Raw genomic sequence first — 14,030 nt, 5'->3', positions numbered from 1 at the left:
CGGCATAATCAGGCGAGTTTATTTCAATCGTCGAGGACAGGGTGGGTTCATGAACATTAATTGATATTTTTGATTCTTTTCCTGTTATTGATTTTATTCTACGCGCAAATTCCTCACTGATTTGTTCGATCTCATAACTGCCGGTTGGTATTCCAACAACAACCCAGTCAGGTGTTCCATCGGGTTTGTTCTTGTTAGTAAATACGAGCGAATTATTTGCTGGTGTACCATTAAATGATTTTGATCTGATATTTGGCCAGCTGTAATATACTCGTAATTGTGCTAGTGCTATTTCTTTTACTGGAATTGCAGTAGGAAAATTAACACTAAATTCAGGATTAATTGAACTTACCGAGATCATCGTTATCTTTGGCGGAGTTGTGTTGGTCACGATCTGCTGGAGTAATTCTGTCATTATTGATACTTGTATCTTTAATACCGATACCTTCGTCGTATATTTTGGTTATCATTGAAAATTCGAAATCAGATATAATTCCATCACTGAGACTCGCTGATAACAACGAGGATAATTTCGAGTATGCTACCGTCGCTGTATGTAATTTTATTTTGTAATCGGATAATTTTTCGTTCGTACAAGTACATATTTTTTTTGTGATGATACCAAGCACACCTGCAATAGTTGTTGCTGCTGAAATACAGATAGTTACAGCTACTGGTGCCATCGTTGTCAACGCTGATAATATTACACCGGTTCCAGCAACAACAGCGGATACTGAATAAACAATCACATCAACGATAACCAATCGTCGTCGATATTTTTTTACTTTTACTGTATATTGATCGACTTGATCTTTTAGCGCCGCCTGCCATTCACGCGCTTGATTGTATCTGTATTGTGCACCGTCCATATATATTTTTATACAGTAACCAATTGAGGTGTTTCAGCTACAAATTCCAAACACCACCAGAAGGATGTTGCGGTTAATGTCTTATCATCTGCTTCCAGGATAAATGTTTCTTTGAATCCGATATTTAATATAACAGATACAACCCCGGAAAACCTGTCGGTGGAATGACGCCATGGAAACGTTGTAAATATTTCAAATTTTGCAGCACTAAACACAGACAGCCTGTACACGCCAGTGGTTGTTGCGGTATATTCGATAGTATTATTTTGTTTTGACCATGTTGCGAATCCCGATGATACCGTGTATACGATGTTTGTGATATGCCCGGGAGATATTTCAGCTGAAATTTTAATCAGATTGCTTTTATTGATAATCTCAGGAATTCCCGCTACGATGTCTAGCTGTGTTCGTTTGATCGTGTCTAGGTTACTTTTGATATCAACGAGTTTCATGTCAATGACGGAAGGAGTTCCAAAGAACTTATTTATGGCATCATCGGTTTTTTGAAAATTTCTTCGAAGCCTTGTAAAACCGGTTACGTGAACGTCATATTCGGCCCGCAGCGTGGATAGTTTTCCATCCACGTCGTCGACGTATAGTTTGTTTGCGACGTCGTTGTCAGATTTTGGAGCTGTTACAGCTACTATTTTGTTCCCGTTCATGCTAAGTTCACCTGTCATTGTGTCACCGGTGTTTCTCACGCGATTAGCAACACTTTTTGCAATTTCATCTCTGATGGTTTTAAGTGACATACTTGAATCTCTGATTCTACCACCGTCAGTAAACACGGGAATATTATCCGTAACTGCACCGAGTACTCGCCGGACTATATCATTCCATTTGATATTGCTGGTTTTTAGTTTACCATATCGATCTTGAAAAATAACAACTTCATCTGGGTCAACTCCAGCCAGGTTCATAATATCAGCGAGGTCATCTTTAGTCGCATACTTTGACAGATCAACGTCGGATTTTATTTTCTTACTAGTAGAAGATCTTCCGTAAATGTCAATCATTATAATAAGATCCGTTGTTTAAAATGCTTTACGCGCAACAAATCGGTTGCTTGTATAATCGTGCACGACTTTATGTGGCGGCCTGGATGATTTTGATATAGCGTCGAGTACATTAATTACTTCACGGCCGCATATTGGCGGATCTGTCATTGTTTGTGTGGGTAGCGTTGAATACCAAACTTTGTAACCAGAGGTTGTTGCGTGGAGTGGTGCGACATACTTGATAAATTCAACAGGTGGAGCTAACCCGTACGAATCAAAATAAACAATTCCACGCGGGTCAACCGCGTATGATACCCAATGAGTACCAGGTCCGGAACGTTTGTCAAGATTAATAATACCTGTTTCTAGTTTGTTTGGTTGTTTCGGTAATTGATCTCGCATAAAAACACCTCTAAAGGCGGATATTTTTAATTTTTTAGCAGCATCAAGTAAATCAAAATTTGATGATGGAACGTCTAACGAAATGACCCTGGAAGCCTTAGGCCTCTCCCCCAACGAGATCCCGGTAATCTTAGACCGCGTCCCTTTTTTTTGTTATATCGTCCACCAGTAACTTTTTCGAAAATTTTTTTACCCGCCGCTCCAGCAACACCTCCAGCAGCACCTAACGCAACTGCTTTTGCTACGGCTGGAGCATCCGCAGCTAGTAATGCCGGAATGGCCGCAAGAAATGGGAATATACCACCGTTTTAACCATGTCTTTGATGGCGCTCGGGGAGAGATGGAATTGAACTCCAGTTTTTGATTCCAGAGCCTTATTGAAATGTTTAATCTGATTATTTGTCAACGATAATTTGTTTGGACCACCACCAATCTGATCTCGTTTTAGTGATATTTTAGTTCCGCATTTGTTGGCGGTTTTTGATTGAAGCTTTTTTACCTGACCCGGGGTCAGAGTAACATTAACATGACCATACGACATTTTTATATAAAATATATTTTTCTAAATAACACGATTAAAGATTTTCCACCGGTGCATCAACGACCCTCATTCGACCACTGCCACCTTCAAGTAACATGGCCTTGTCGCTAAGTATGACCGCGATCGCTCTGTAAAAGGCACCACCAGCTGGTGGGTTAGTAACATGAGCTCGAAAGTGTATATCAACAACAGATTGTTTGGATAAATCAAGATGTTCTAGTGAAAAATAATAAATCGGATATAGACCTGTAAAATCTAGTTGTGATATTTGCAAACCAGTATCTATATTTTGATCACGTCCCATAAATGACATCAAACGATGATATGCGCGCGCTACATGATTTTGTGCATAATTTAGTTGTATATCCTCGGCTGGTTCTTGATGTCCATTTATCCGTAAAGAAACTTCACTAACTCCAAGGTTATCAAATATCATATGTGATTGTTCTTGATCATTTATCCGGTTAATATTTTGCAATGCAATAAAAATACGTCGTGGTGCAGAAACACCCTGTTGTGATGCTATATGCCATGTAAATAAACCATTAATATTGCTTTGAGCAGCATCTGTGGTTACTGTTAACCATGATAGCAATGATTTACCACCTTGATCCATAAAAGATAGTAATTTTTGTTCCTCAGTAATAGATGGAGTCATTACTGGCATCCACAATGAAAGTTTTGATATATTTACTTTACCAGCAGCAACAACACCAGCACCTCGCCAGATTGCATCATTATCATCACCTTTTCTTACGAGCACAATATTGTGTTTAGCTCCAAAGATGACCTTTCTAACATTTCTGCAAAATCCAAAGATGTGAGATAATGGAATTGCACACGAAAAATTTCTATCATTTCCCGACAGCGCTGATCGGCGTGCTGCAAACCCTAAGTTGTAAGTCGGGGCAATATCTTTTATGATTTCAAATTCAGCAGCTGGTCTAGCTTCACGATCGGGGTTGGCAGCTTCTGCCTGTGGATCAACTGCAGTAGCCCTTGGAGTGAGTACCTTGGTATACTGATTATGGTTAGCGTTGTCGGTGATATCCTTGGCAAACATCATTGTTGGACCAGCTGATCTTGTAAAGTCGTCAGAATATCTCGCCAGACCAATTATTGTTGTAGCAACGTCGACATCATTCTGAATTGATTCAATATTTTTTCCATCAATCATGTATGTGGCGCCACTAAATAATGCCATAATCCCGTTGTTGACAAAACCAACACGCAAATTAGCAGCATATGGCGTATTAGCTACAACATTCGTTACAAGTCTACCTTCTACTTCAATAAACGCTTCAGCGGGCAAGAAATATCTACTTGTATCATGAACCTGTAATTCGATTCTCCCCCGCTGATTTGGTAGTCTTGCGTCATAAGAATAAAATTGATAATCACGTACTGACTCGTACTTAAGGACAGGTGCCTCCATATCAAATGCTGGGTCTGATTCGCGCCTGAACATTTTTATTATAGTTACCATTTTTCCAAATGATGATCATCGTCGACGAAGACCACTTCCTGCTATTAAATTTGCTGTTATATTTTTTTTCTGCTTCTTCAGATATCGCCGCTAGTTTTTGATTTGCAGCCTGATTTATTATTTTACTTACGTCTGAGGGCATCACCTCAGTACTTGCCAGTTTCACCGGTGGTTGTTGTTTTCGTCGCAATAATCGTGCTAGTCTTTCCTTGATCGCCGAGAACGCCTTACCAGCAACATTGACAATTGCACCAGGAGCTTTATCACGAACAATATCAATAGCCTTCATCGATAATTGTTTTGCGACGGGTGCTACTTTTGGAGCTATCCTCGTGAATAATCCCCGAATGACATCACCAAGTCCATTTCCGTAAATAACACTATAGATTGGTAATCGTGAGTTTACCGCTCTAACCTGTGTGGGTTTACGATGATTATCATGCACAATCATCTTATTTTATTTACCATTTATCTAACAACTAGTCATCAACGAGCTCATCAATAAGTTCTCGGTAAACGCCGATATCCATGATGCCGCCGCGAAATAATCGCTGGCAAATATCAGCTGCTTCATTGGTTATTTCTGGTGAATTATTTCCGGCACGTTTTCCTCCTATGAGAACCTCTAACCGTGACACATCATTGATGATATTATCAGGACAAACAAAATTGTTTTCTTCCGATGTAGTCAGAAAACCACTTCCAACAGCGCTCGGAGGATCATCATCATCCCCTTCTGCCAACATCTGTTCTCTTTTTTCTGTTGTTTTCTTAAATAGTCTTAAGGGTGATTTTTTTTCTGCTGATTTTTTAAGTAGCTCTTCAGACCTTTTAAGTTCCGACTTCAACCTTTGCTGCGAAGAAGATTGCTGTTGTTCTATTTGTTGCAGAGGTGGAGGAAGCTGATACTGGTAGGACTCTCCTTGTTCTGGTTGTTCCCGTCTCCCTCTAAGTCTATTTACTTCTTCTTTAAGTCTTTTAAATTCTTGACCTCTAGCTTGTTTTTTATTGTAATATACGCGATATATCCATTTAATGAAATTATCATCATTTGTTTTTTCATGACCGGGTTTTAAAATACTAGATTTATTAGATATATTTTTTGATATCATCTCAGGTAATCTCTCTCTTTCAATATTTCTAATTTCCTCAACAACTCCTTCGTTAAATCTTGCAATTAATCTTAAGCTTTCTTCTGCTGTTTTGGGTTCAGATGCAAGTTTTTTTCTCACATCGGCGACTTCAGCACGAAGTTCTCCAATACCTTCAAGTATTTCCTCACCAACAGGTGGAGGCTGAGCTGCAGCTATGTCAGTTGGAAGGTCTCGTAAAATCTTCTTTGCCTGTTTAGTTCTTCTTGCTATTTTTTCTGATACCGGAAGAAGATCTTCTTTGATGACAGTTGCAACTTTCTCAGTAGCTGCAGTGACGGGTTTAAACAGTTTTTTAGTGTCCTCTTCATACTCAACTTTTGCTTCTTGCTGCGCTTGTAGATTTTTTCTAAATGAGTCTTTGACAGGAAGAAATTTTTTAATTGCTTCTAATCGTTCTCGAGCTGTTCTTGCAGTATGAGATTCTGGATGTACCATTTTTATTATAACATAATAATTTAATTAATATCAGCAAAAGAGGAGCAGCAGAGAGGGTACCTACCAACGTTGGTCGTCAAAAAAATAAACAAGAAATAAATAAACACGTAGAGTACTTTATTTTTTCAGATACTATTTCGAACTGAGGTTTTATTAGTACAATCGGTCATTGCAAAAATAAACATCTCAAGGAAAGTTCATTTGTAAAATCTGGACCTTTCTACGAGATGATTTATTTGTTTGTTTTATTTGTTTTGTCGGAATTCTATGGTCTGTTCACCCTCTCTGCTGCTTCTTATGAGACTAAAATGTCCACATTTTTAATAGCAAAGATTGAATATGATGCAACTGCTATGGTGGTCTACGTGGTTATTGCGTCCGCATCGGATGCAGAGTTCGCGGGTTCGAACCCAGGACGAGTCATTCCAAAGACTTTGTAGGAATGGTATTAGCAGCTGCCTCGCTTTGTGAGACATGATGCCACACGTCTGCAGCATGATTCCCCCTTTGTTAGGCATAACTATAAACTAATACACTGCAGAAATCGTAGCGATATGGCTGAAAAAAACTGCTAAAACTACGTTAAAAATCCAAATCACACACACACACACAAACACACTTCAACTGTAGGAAGTTAAGTATTGTGAAAATAGGAACGTGCCCCGTTGTTAGCCTGGTTCGCGGACTGTGTGGAGATACTGCACACGTCCAAACGTGCGACAAGGGACGAGTTGGAATATACACGAAAAGTGTGAGAACCATTCTAAGAAAAAAAAAAAAATAATGTAGAAAACGACAACTAAACCATTCCAAGAATTCTCGTAATCGAACACCTGACCCGTTGCTTTAGACGAGACTGCGTCATTTTTTCATTGTTAGGAACTAGTTACGAGTTAGAAAACAAATTCAAGTTTAGACGGTTAGTATTTTATTTTTTGATGTCTGTATCTATATATGTTGTTTCTGTAATACTTAGATCAAATGTTCCGATTTGAAAATACGGAGAAAAACGTACAATGTGAGCCCTTCACTTTGTTTGAACGTCACGTGTACGGTGCGTGAACTTTCCAGTATGGTAGACCTGTCTATTACGAAGTTGTTGAATCACGATTTCAAGGAACAGCAACTAGGAAGACTGAACATTATTTAAATTTTAAGTAATATTTTGATAACGTGTTTTGACAGGTTTTTTTGTTGGTGTTTTTTTTTTTTAAATTTTTTTTTAATAATAGCGAAGTAATTTGAAAAAAAATATGTAACTGGGCAGTCCTACAATGTAAGACATATCACATGTTGTATTTGTTTAAGTGTTATGTCTTGCTATCCAAATAATGGGCTTGTATAGAGTGTTGACTTCGGAACGAGTAGTCAAAGTTTCAGGAATATCTTGTGCATTTGGCAGCCTATATCGACACTCTTCCACTAATTTATGTGTAATTAATATACTTACTGTGCTGTCTATCCTGACAGAATGAGAATATAACACTAGCAAATGGATGCATTTTCATATTCCGTTGACATACATTTGAATTTGTTGCAGTACAATGGTAGTCGAGGTATGCCCAAGTAAGTTCATGGGGGGATTAGCTATGATGTCATAGCCGCAACTTGATGTGTTGTGGTTGATTCTATGGACTGGTCCCATGTCATGTAATGGAGCACACAAAAAAAGCATCACTAAAGTCAGAAAAACAAATGGTATAGAAATCTACTACATAAGTATAATTATGTTGTGAAAGAAGTTTGGCTTATTTTGAATTTATTAAGCCTTTACACGATAAAATAAATTAGCATGGTTACACTAACCTCACCATGTCCACCATGACAAAACGTGAGACTCTTGCTGTGAATCATTTCTTATAATAATAATGAGGACTTTGTATTGCGCCTAATCTTTAGAAGCTCAAAGCGCATTAGACGACACCTATACCTTAACCCTTTATCTCATGCATGGAAGCGTCTTTTGACGCCTGCTGTAAACATCAGCCATTTTGAGCTGGTTTTCATAGCGCCACCTTCGGGAAAAACCCCCCATTAGATACTACATTCATTTCTGCGAATGACAATTACGTCAGATCACGTAATTGCTATTTATGCACTGGTCGATATCTGCTATTTAAAGTAACTGGATCGTAATCTCCACTCTCCAAAATGGCAGTCATGGATTTGATTCAGTACGTACAAAGTTTTCACGATTAGAATCACAACTATGAAAGATTCAATAACTTAGGTAAAGGCTCTGATATTTATGTAGGCAGCAATTAGTTTTTATTGATTATCAAATTCAGATGACTTAGTGATGTAGACGCAGATGAAAAACGTAAATTTCGAGTATGGGAAATGGCAGCTACGATTGGTCACGTGGCCTCACTGACATGATGGTGAACAAGTTCTCTCTCGATTTTAAAACAAAAAAAGTTCTTCTGTGAAAAATAATTACACAGCTATAACAATCGGACTTTACTCTTAAATTTTTCCACATATAATAGATGTGTACCAAAAATGTAAAATGGTTAAAACTGCTGTTAATAACATACACAACATTGCTTAACAGTTCACAGGCAGGCCTATGCGTATGCTGTCGACTGGATAACAGGTATTATATTTATATTGCGCTGCACTTTGTCCCTACGATGTATGAGGTAAAGAGTTTAAAAAAACATATTTTGATATTATTACAGAAAACAATGAAATTTTAAAAAGTATTAAAAAGAGGCTTGCCAGACCATATTTGGATATTCTACACTATGTTGTTATCAATCAGATGACGTATAATGGGTTCTTGGGGGAATTTCAAAGTTGCAGATAAACCATATTTACTTGTAATGCGCAGAATTTCTGACCCAAACTGCTCCATATTTTTACTACGATTTGTTTACTTTCCAAATAAGGCCTCAGTATCATTATATTGCACACAAACAATTGATGCTGAGAATGGAAGTAATCATTATTTGAACTAAGAGGGCAGAGGATCTAAACAAAAATTTCAGATACAAAAGGTAAATGAGATTTTACAACTATTTCTACAAGGATTTGCGATACATCCAGTATTACATCAGAACTACTCAATTTATTTCTTTATATGCAACAAATAAGTTAAAATTGTTGATATTATGCTAAATGAGCGCTGGGTATAAATTACACCCAGCTTGCTCCATTGAAACATAATATTCTCATGTTAGTACCCTGTCCACAAGGTCGGAGTAGGGGTACTAATATTAGTACTAGATGGGGATATGTTTCTTGATAGAAACGAAACATTGCTTACAGTTCCAATAGGGATAATTTATTTTTATTTGCTTCGTTAAAGAATAATATTTCAACTTAGCCCGATTTTGGTAGGTTTTTTCATCACTTTCCAGCCAACTGAAATGTTCTTTTGTGAGAATTTGAATTTATTAGAGAAAAGACGTCATGGTAAGTAAAGTCTGACAAAAACATAACTTTTCTTTGTAGAAAAGCATCGTTATTGGTTGCCATTTGCGTTTGATATTTCTGAAAATTTGACTTTTGTGACACTGTTAGCCGACATCAAAACATGCTATATGGCACCGTTAGTTAGGCAGTAAGACCCATCACCTCCAAGGTCAAAGCTATCGGGTGATGTCTTATATTGTAGGACTAATAACGAGGGTCTTCATGTTGCAGGTTTGTCATATGTATGTAAGACATCAAACCTGATATTTATGTTTTGGAGTCCAGGTCGTACTGCCAAAATAACTGCTGTGTAGTAAGTCAAATTTTCAGGAATAGCTCACTTGGCACTTCATATTGACGCTTTTCTACAGATTAAAGTTATAATGTTTTAGACTGACATTATTTACTCTGATTTCTTTTTTCTAATAAATTTCAAATTCCCATGCAAGCAAATGTACAATTTTTCAAGTTCAGTCTGCTGGAATGCGATGAAAGCATTGAATACCAAAATAGGATAAAAGACAAAACAATGCTATCTAAACACTTTCTTTAATATTAATATCTTATTATTCATTTTGTTAAAAAAAATACATCCAAGTAAGTAAAGTCCACCAAAATCAAACATGACATTGATTTGTGGAAAAGCTTCTGTATGTGCTGCCAAGTGTGTGACATACAATGCGTCTGGTACTATAACTGGGTTAAGAAAATAAATCGTGGGTCTGATCAGCACAATGTAGGGTAGTATGAAATTATTTTCAAAATGCTTAGCTTTTATTATAACATTAGTTCACATGACATTCAACCAGGATAATACCTTTTGGATTAAACAAGTCCAAAAATGTCCACTTGCTTAAACATTGGGTTTTGTAACAGGTATTTGTCATGGCATGTAAATAATTACCGTCCAAAGGAATATGGATGTAGAAGGATCCAAATGAAGTGAATAATTGCTATTTAAAGGTCTGTGTAATCAAATTCTGAAACTTAATGCCATTTAGTATTACAGAAATAGTGGGGATCCGAGTGGTCTAAAGTGCTCACCGTTACGGATCACTGCCATCTCACTTCTGTCTGCGTGAGTTCGAGTCTCAGCCTCGGCTAACGTTGGTATGTGAGAAAGCCTGCCAGTAGCTTCTTGTGGGTCGGCGGTTCTTCCCTGGGTTTTCCAGGGTGCTTCCTCCACCAATTATACTGGCTGCCATGTATAGCCTATCTTGTGCTGAAAAATGGTGTTAAAATCCTACAACAACATAAATAGTAGATACTGAATGCATACATGATATTTATGATATGAGGTATTTTGAATTATATTTTTTAAAGAATTACTATTAACTTTATTGTATTTACCAGGGTTTAATTATTACGTATAATTGCCTCCCTCTCCTCCCCATACGACACCAGTAGCTGATGAAAAGCTGAACTAAAAAAAACAGCATGTAGTCTGACAATTGGAGGTCAGCAGTTTTATCATCAGCAAAGAGTAATTTGCAAACATGTAAAATTTGGAAACAATCTTTTTTTCTGGTTCCCTAAATTAATGTGATATTCTTATATTTCTTAAGGTCAATTAAAAATACTGTTAAAATGTGTATCCCCATGTTTTTCCTGTCTAGGGTAATTTGGGGGGTAAGTCATGCCCTGTTGTACATTAAAATTCACCTTGCTTTGATTTAATCCAAAATAAAAGCACAATCCAGGGAATGAAAGAATATAATTGCATGTTACTGTTCATTGTTTCAGTTTCATGTGGTCTTGTATGTGAAAACTGAGTAGTAAATTAATACATAACTTCCACTTCAGCGACCTACATGCCTAAGTGGTAAGAATGTCCACCATGGATGTTAGAGGTCATAGGTGTGAACCTCAACAGAGCCATAACAAAGACTTATACAGCGTATCCCCCAGGGTGTAAAATTGAGGGTACAAAAAACCCCAGTGTGTCAAAACTGGGGGTCGAATAAAAAATGAGGGGGGTCAAAAATGTACTGACAAATTTTCATATGACTCGTACTTTTTCAGCTTGAAATAGGATATTGCAACTTGCACAACATTCTCTCTCTCTCTCTCTTTCTCTAAACATACAAACACACCAACATGCACAATTAACAAACAAATGCATTGTCCATTCAAAGAATAATTTTATTAGTTTATTTTTCTTTTAAAGTCTTACTTTTAACAGTCTCCTCAACAATATTATAGCCCAGCACATTACATATAAGCCAATACAGAAAGCCAAATAAATCTTTTTAACCAAATGGGAGTTAATTTACTGCCTTTCATCAAATGTGTACTATCATAGGTTTCATTGTACTTCGTCCTAGAACACATTTATCCAAATATCAAGGAGGATACTGATTCATCTTCTTTCTAATAAGTTACACTTGAACTTTAAGTTCTTTCTTTTATTGCAGTACAAGTTAAAAACCAACAAAATCTGCAATGACCCGCTGACTTTGTAATCCAAATAACGCATTTGTCTCTGCAAGTTGACTGATTTCTATGTTGTGAAATAATGTCTTAGGTTATAATGTGTTCTCCAGATATCTTATAACTAACGAGGGCCTATTTTTAAAAATTCTAAAATCCTGTCACGAAAGGATTATTCACTTTTGCAGTCTTTGCAATCATGCGATCAGAAGTCGCACCGGGAATCATAATGAATATTCCAGTCAAGGGAATAATTTTCTCCATTTTTCATTAAAGTTAGATCCACAGTTACTTTTTTGTGTTCTGCTTCTTTCACTTTCTTCGCTAATGTTTTTAGTGCATGACGTTTTAATCTGGCGATCACTTTCTAGTGCAACGAGGCTTGATGTTAAATATCTAGAACAGCTTGCTGAGCTCCATGGAAATCGCGAGAAGCTCGCAAGATTAGGGGAAGCTACTCCGTCATAACATTGCCTATGCTAGTCTGGCTCATTGTTTTATATGTTCCCTGCGTTGCACTTTGCTATACGAATGGAGTAGCACAAGGCAGGGAGCAAACAAAGCTGGGAACCAGTCAATGCCTATATGTGAAGTATATACGATGCCATCCATCGTCCAATGCATTGGGTATTAAATAAATCATGATCATATTATGAAAATCCTTTGTGTCAAAAAAACACGGTAACAAAATGTGTTGTCAGCCTAATTAATATCAAAACCTGGCCTAGCTACCGAAGGCTTGTTGAATACATTTTGCTACAAGACAACACTAGTACTAACCTAGTTATGGCGAGGTGGCATCTCAAAAATATGGCCAGTCAATGTACCTCTAAAAAAATTACAGGGCAAAGTCATTTTCACTTTCCTAACAGAAGAAGATGAAGTTTATATTTTTTAGGCAACTTAGTTACCAACTTCGTGGGGCCCCGAGTGGCCGAGTGGTCTGAAGTGCTCTCCATTACGGATCACTGCCATCTCACCTCTGTCTGCGTGGGTTTGAGTCTCGAATTCAGCCAATGTGGGTATATGAGAAAGCTTGCCAGTAGCTTCTCGAGGGTTGGTTCTTTCCGGGGTTTTCCCGGGTTCTTCCTCCACCATTAATACGGGCCGCCATGTATAGCCTATCGTGTGCTGAAAATGGCGTTAAACCCACAACAACAACAACAACAACCAACTTCGCCTGGTAGCGTTACCCCTGATATTGTAGAATACATTTTTGAACAAAAAAGGAAAATCTAAAAAGGAAAATTACAACTAAAAGAAAAACAGATCACCCTCTTTCTGAACATGCAAGTATAATACATATACAGTTAATCTACAAAAAATGATCAAGATGATTATCTAGAAAATGAACAATAAATACTAATAATTTAAAATGGAAGATGTTCTTTTTTGGGGGGGAACAGTCAATAAAATTTCTTTTGTGTTATTTGTCTTATTTTGTTTTTCATTTAGTTTAATATTATAAGAGGAGGTTCAGTTAAATACTTTGGAAAAATTAAATTAACAGCATAACTACCCGAGGTGAATAATAAACAAGAAAAATTGGAACAGAGATCTTCTGTTAGGTTCTACACTAAGAATGGCAAAGTTTAATTTCACACAGAGCTTATGCCCACCCAAAGTGGCCAAAAAATATCAAATTAAAATCTGATTGTCTCATAGATTCTTCACTATGAATGAAACTATTGGTTTTCCCACTCATATTTATGACAATGAAATACATCCGTAATGCCTATTCCATGACAGGTATTTGCTCAAGACGGGTTTTAATGTATTTTTAACCTAAGGCCTATATATTATTTCGTATACCTGTACAAATTGTGATATAGTGGCATACCAACACTTGTTGATTATGGTTATACCACTACACTTAATCTGTATTATGAATCTTGAGTTATGATCTGGAACAAAGGGTTTGGTGCGTACAGTAATAGAATAAAAATGTATTGGGGGATATATCAGGAGCAGGCATTCAGTAGCTGTAGCTAGACTTCTTGTCACATAACAGTTTGTGTCAACATTAGTTTCTTTCTCTTGATTCAGGGTTGATGAGTCAGAAAGCAGAAAAACCCTCACTGTCAGGCCAACGTCTGAAAACCAGAAAAAGGGGTAAGTAAAAATCATGGAGCTAGCGTTAGAGAGCATTCTGTAGGAGAGAACTCAAGTCACCAAGCTCACACCTTTAGCTCCACTAATCCTAGATAAGTGCTTAACCAGCTGATTTATCTGAGCAGTCGCTCATTTCCGGTCCAGCTGTATGAGGTATGTGCAATGTTTGTTTTTCTGAAGCGAGAG

General features: G+C 37.2%; 2 protein-coding genes across 3 annotated transcripts in view; one reads left to right on the top strand and one right to left on the bottom strand.

Moving 5' to 3' along the window:
• LOC149791576 (large ribosomal subunit protein mL45-like) overlaps nucleotides 1-7,447 on the bottom strand; it is a 53,365-nt gene extending 45,918 nt beyond the window's left edge. The window contains exon 1 of the mRNA XM_089970127.1: nucleotides 7,336-7,447. The gene's annotated coding sequence lies outside the window, so the exon portion shown is untranslated. The remainder of the gene's footprint in view (nucleotides 1-7,335) is intronic.
• Nucleotides 6,670-14,030, top strand: part of LOC149791575 (eIF5-mimic protein 2-like) — a 40,629-nt gene continuing 33,268 nt past the window's right edge. The window contains exons 1-2 of one of the 2 annotated variants that reach the window (XM_089970123.1): nucleotides 6,670-6,804; nucleotides 13,779-13,844. In XM_089970123.1, the coding sequence (XP_089826249.1) occupies nucleotides 13,784-13,844 (61 nt within the window). In that variant the 5' untranslated portion in view covers nucleotides 6,670-6,804; nucleotides 13,779-13,783. Of the gene's footprint in view, nucleotides 6,805-6,979; nucleotides 7,043-13,778; nucleotides 13,845-14,030 lie in introns of those variants that run through there. The other variant, XM_089970124.1, reaches the window with a different exon arrangement.

This window comes from Sinohyriopsis cumingii, chromosome 9 (genome assembly GCF_028554795.1).
Source record: "Sinohyriopsis cumingii isolate HCF-2022 chromosome 9, ASM2855479v2, whole genome shotgun sequence".
Classification (NCBI taxonomy): Eukaryota; Metazoa; Mollusca; class Bivalvia; order Unionida; family Unionidae; genus Sinohyriopsis; species Sinohyriopsis cumingii.
This window is presented reverse-complemented; position numbering and strand designations above follow the sequence as displayed.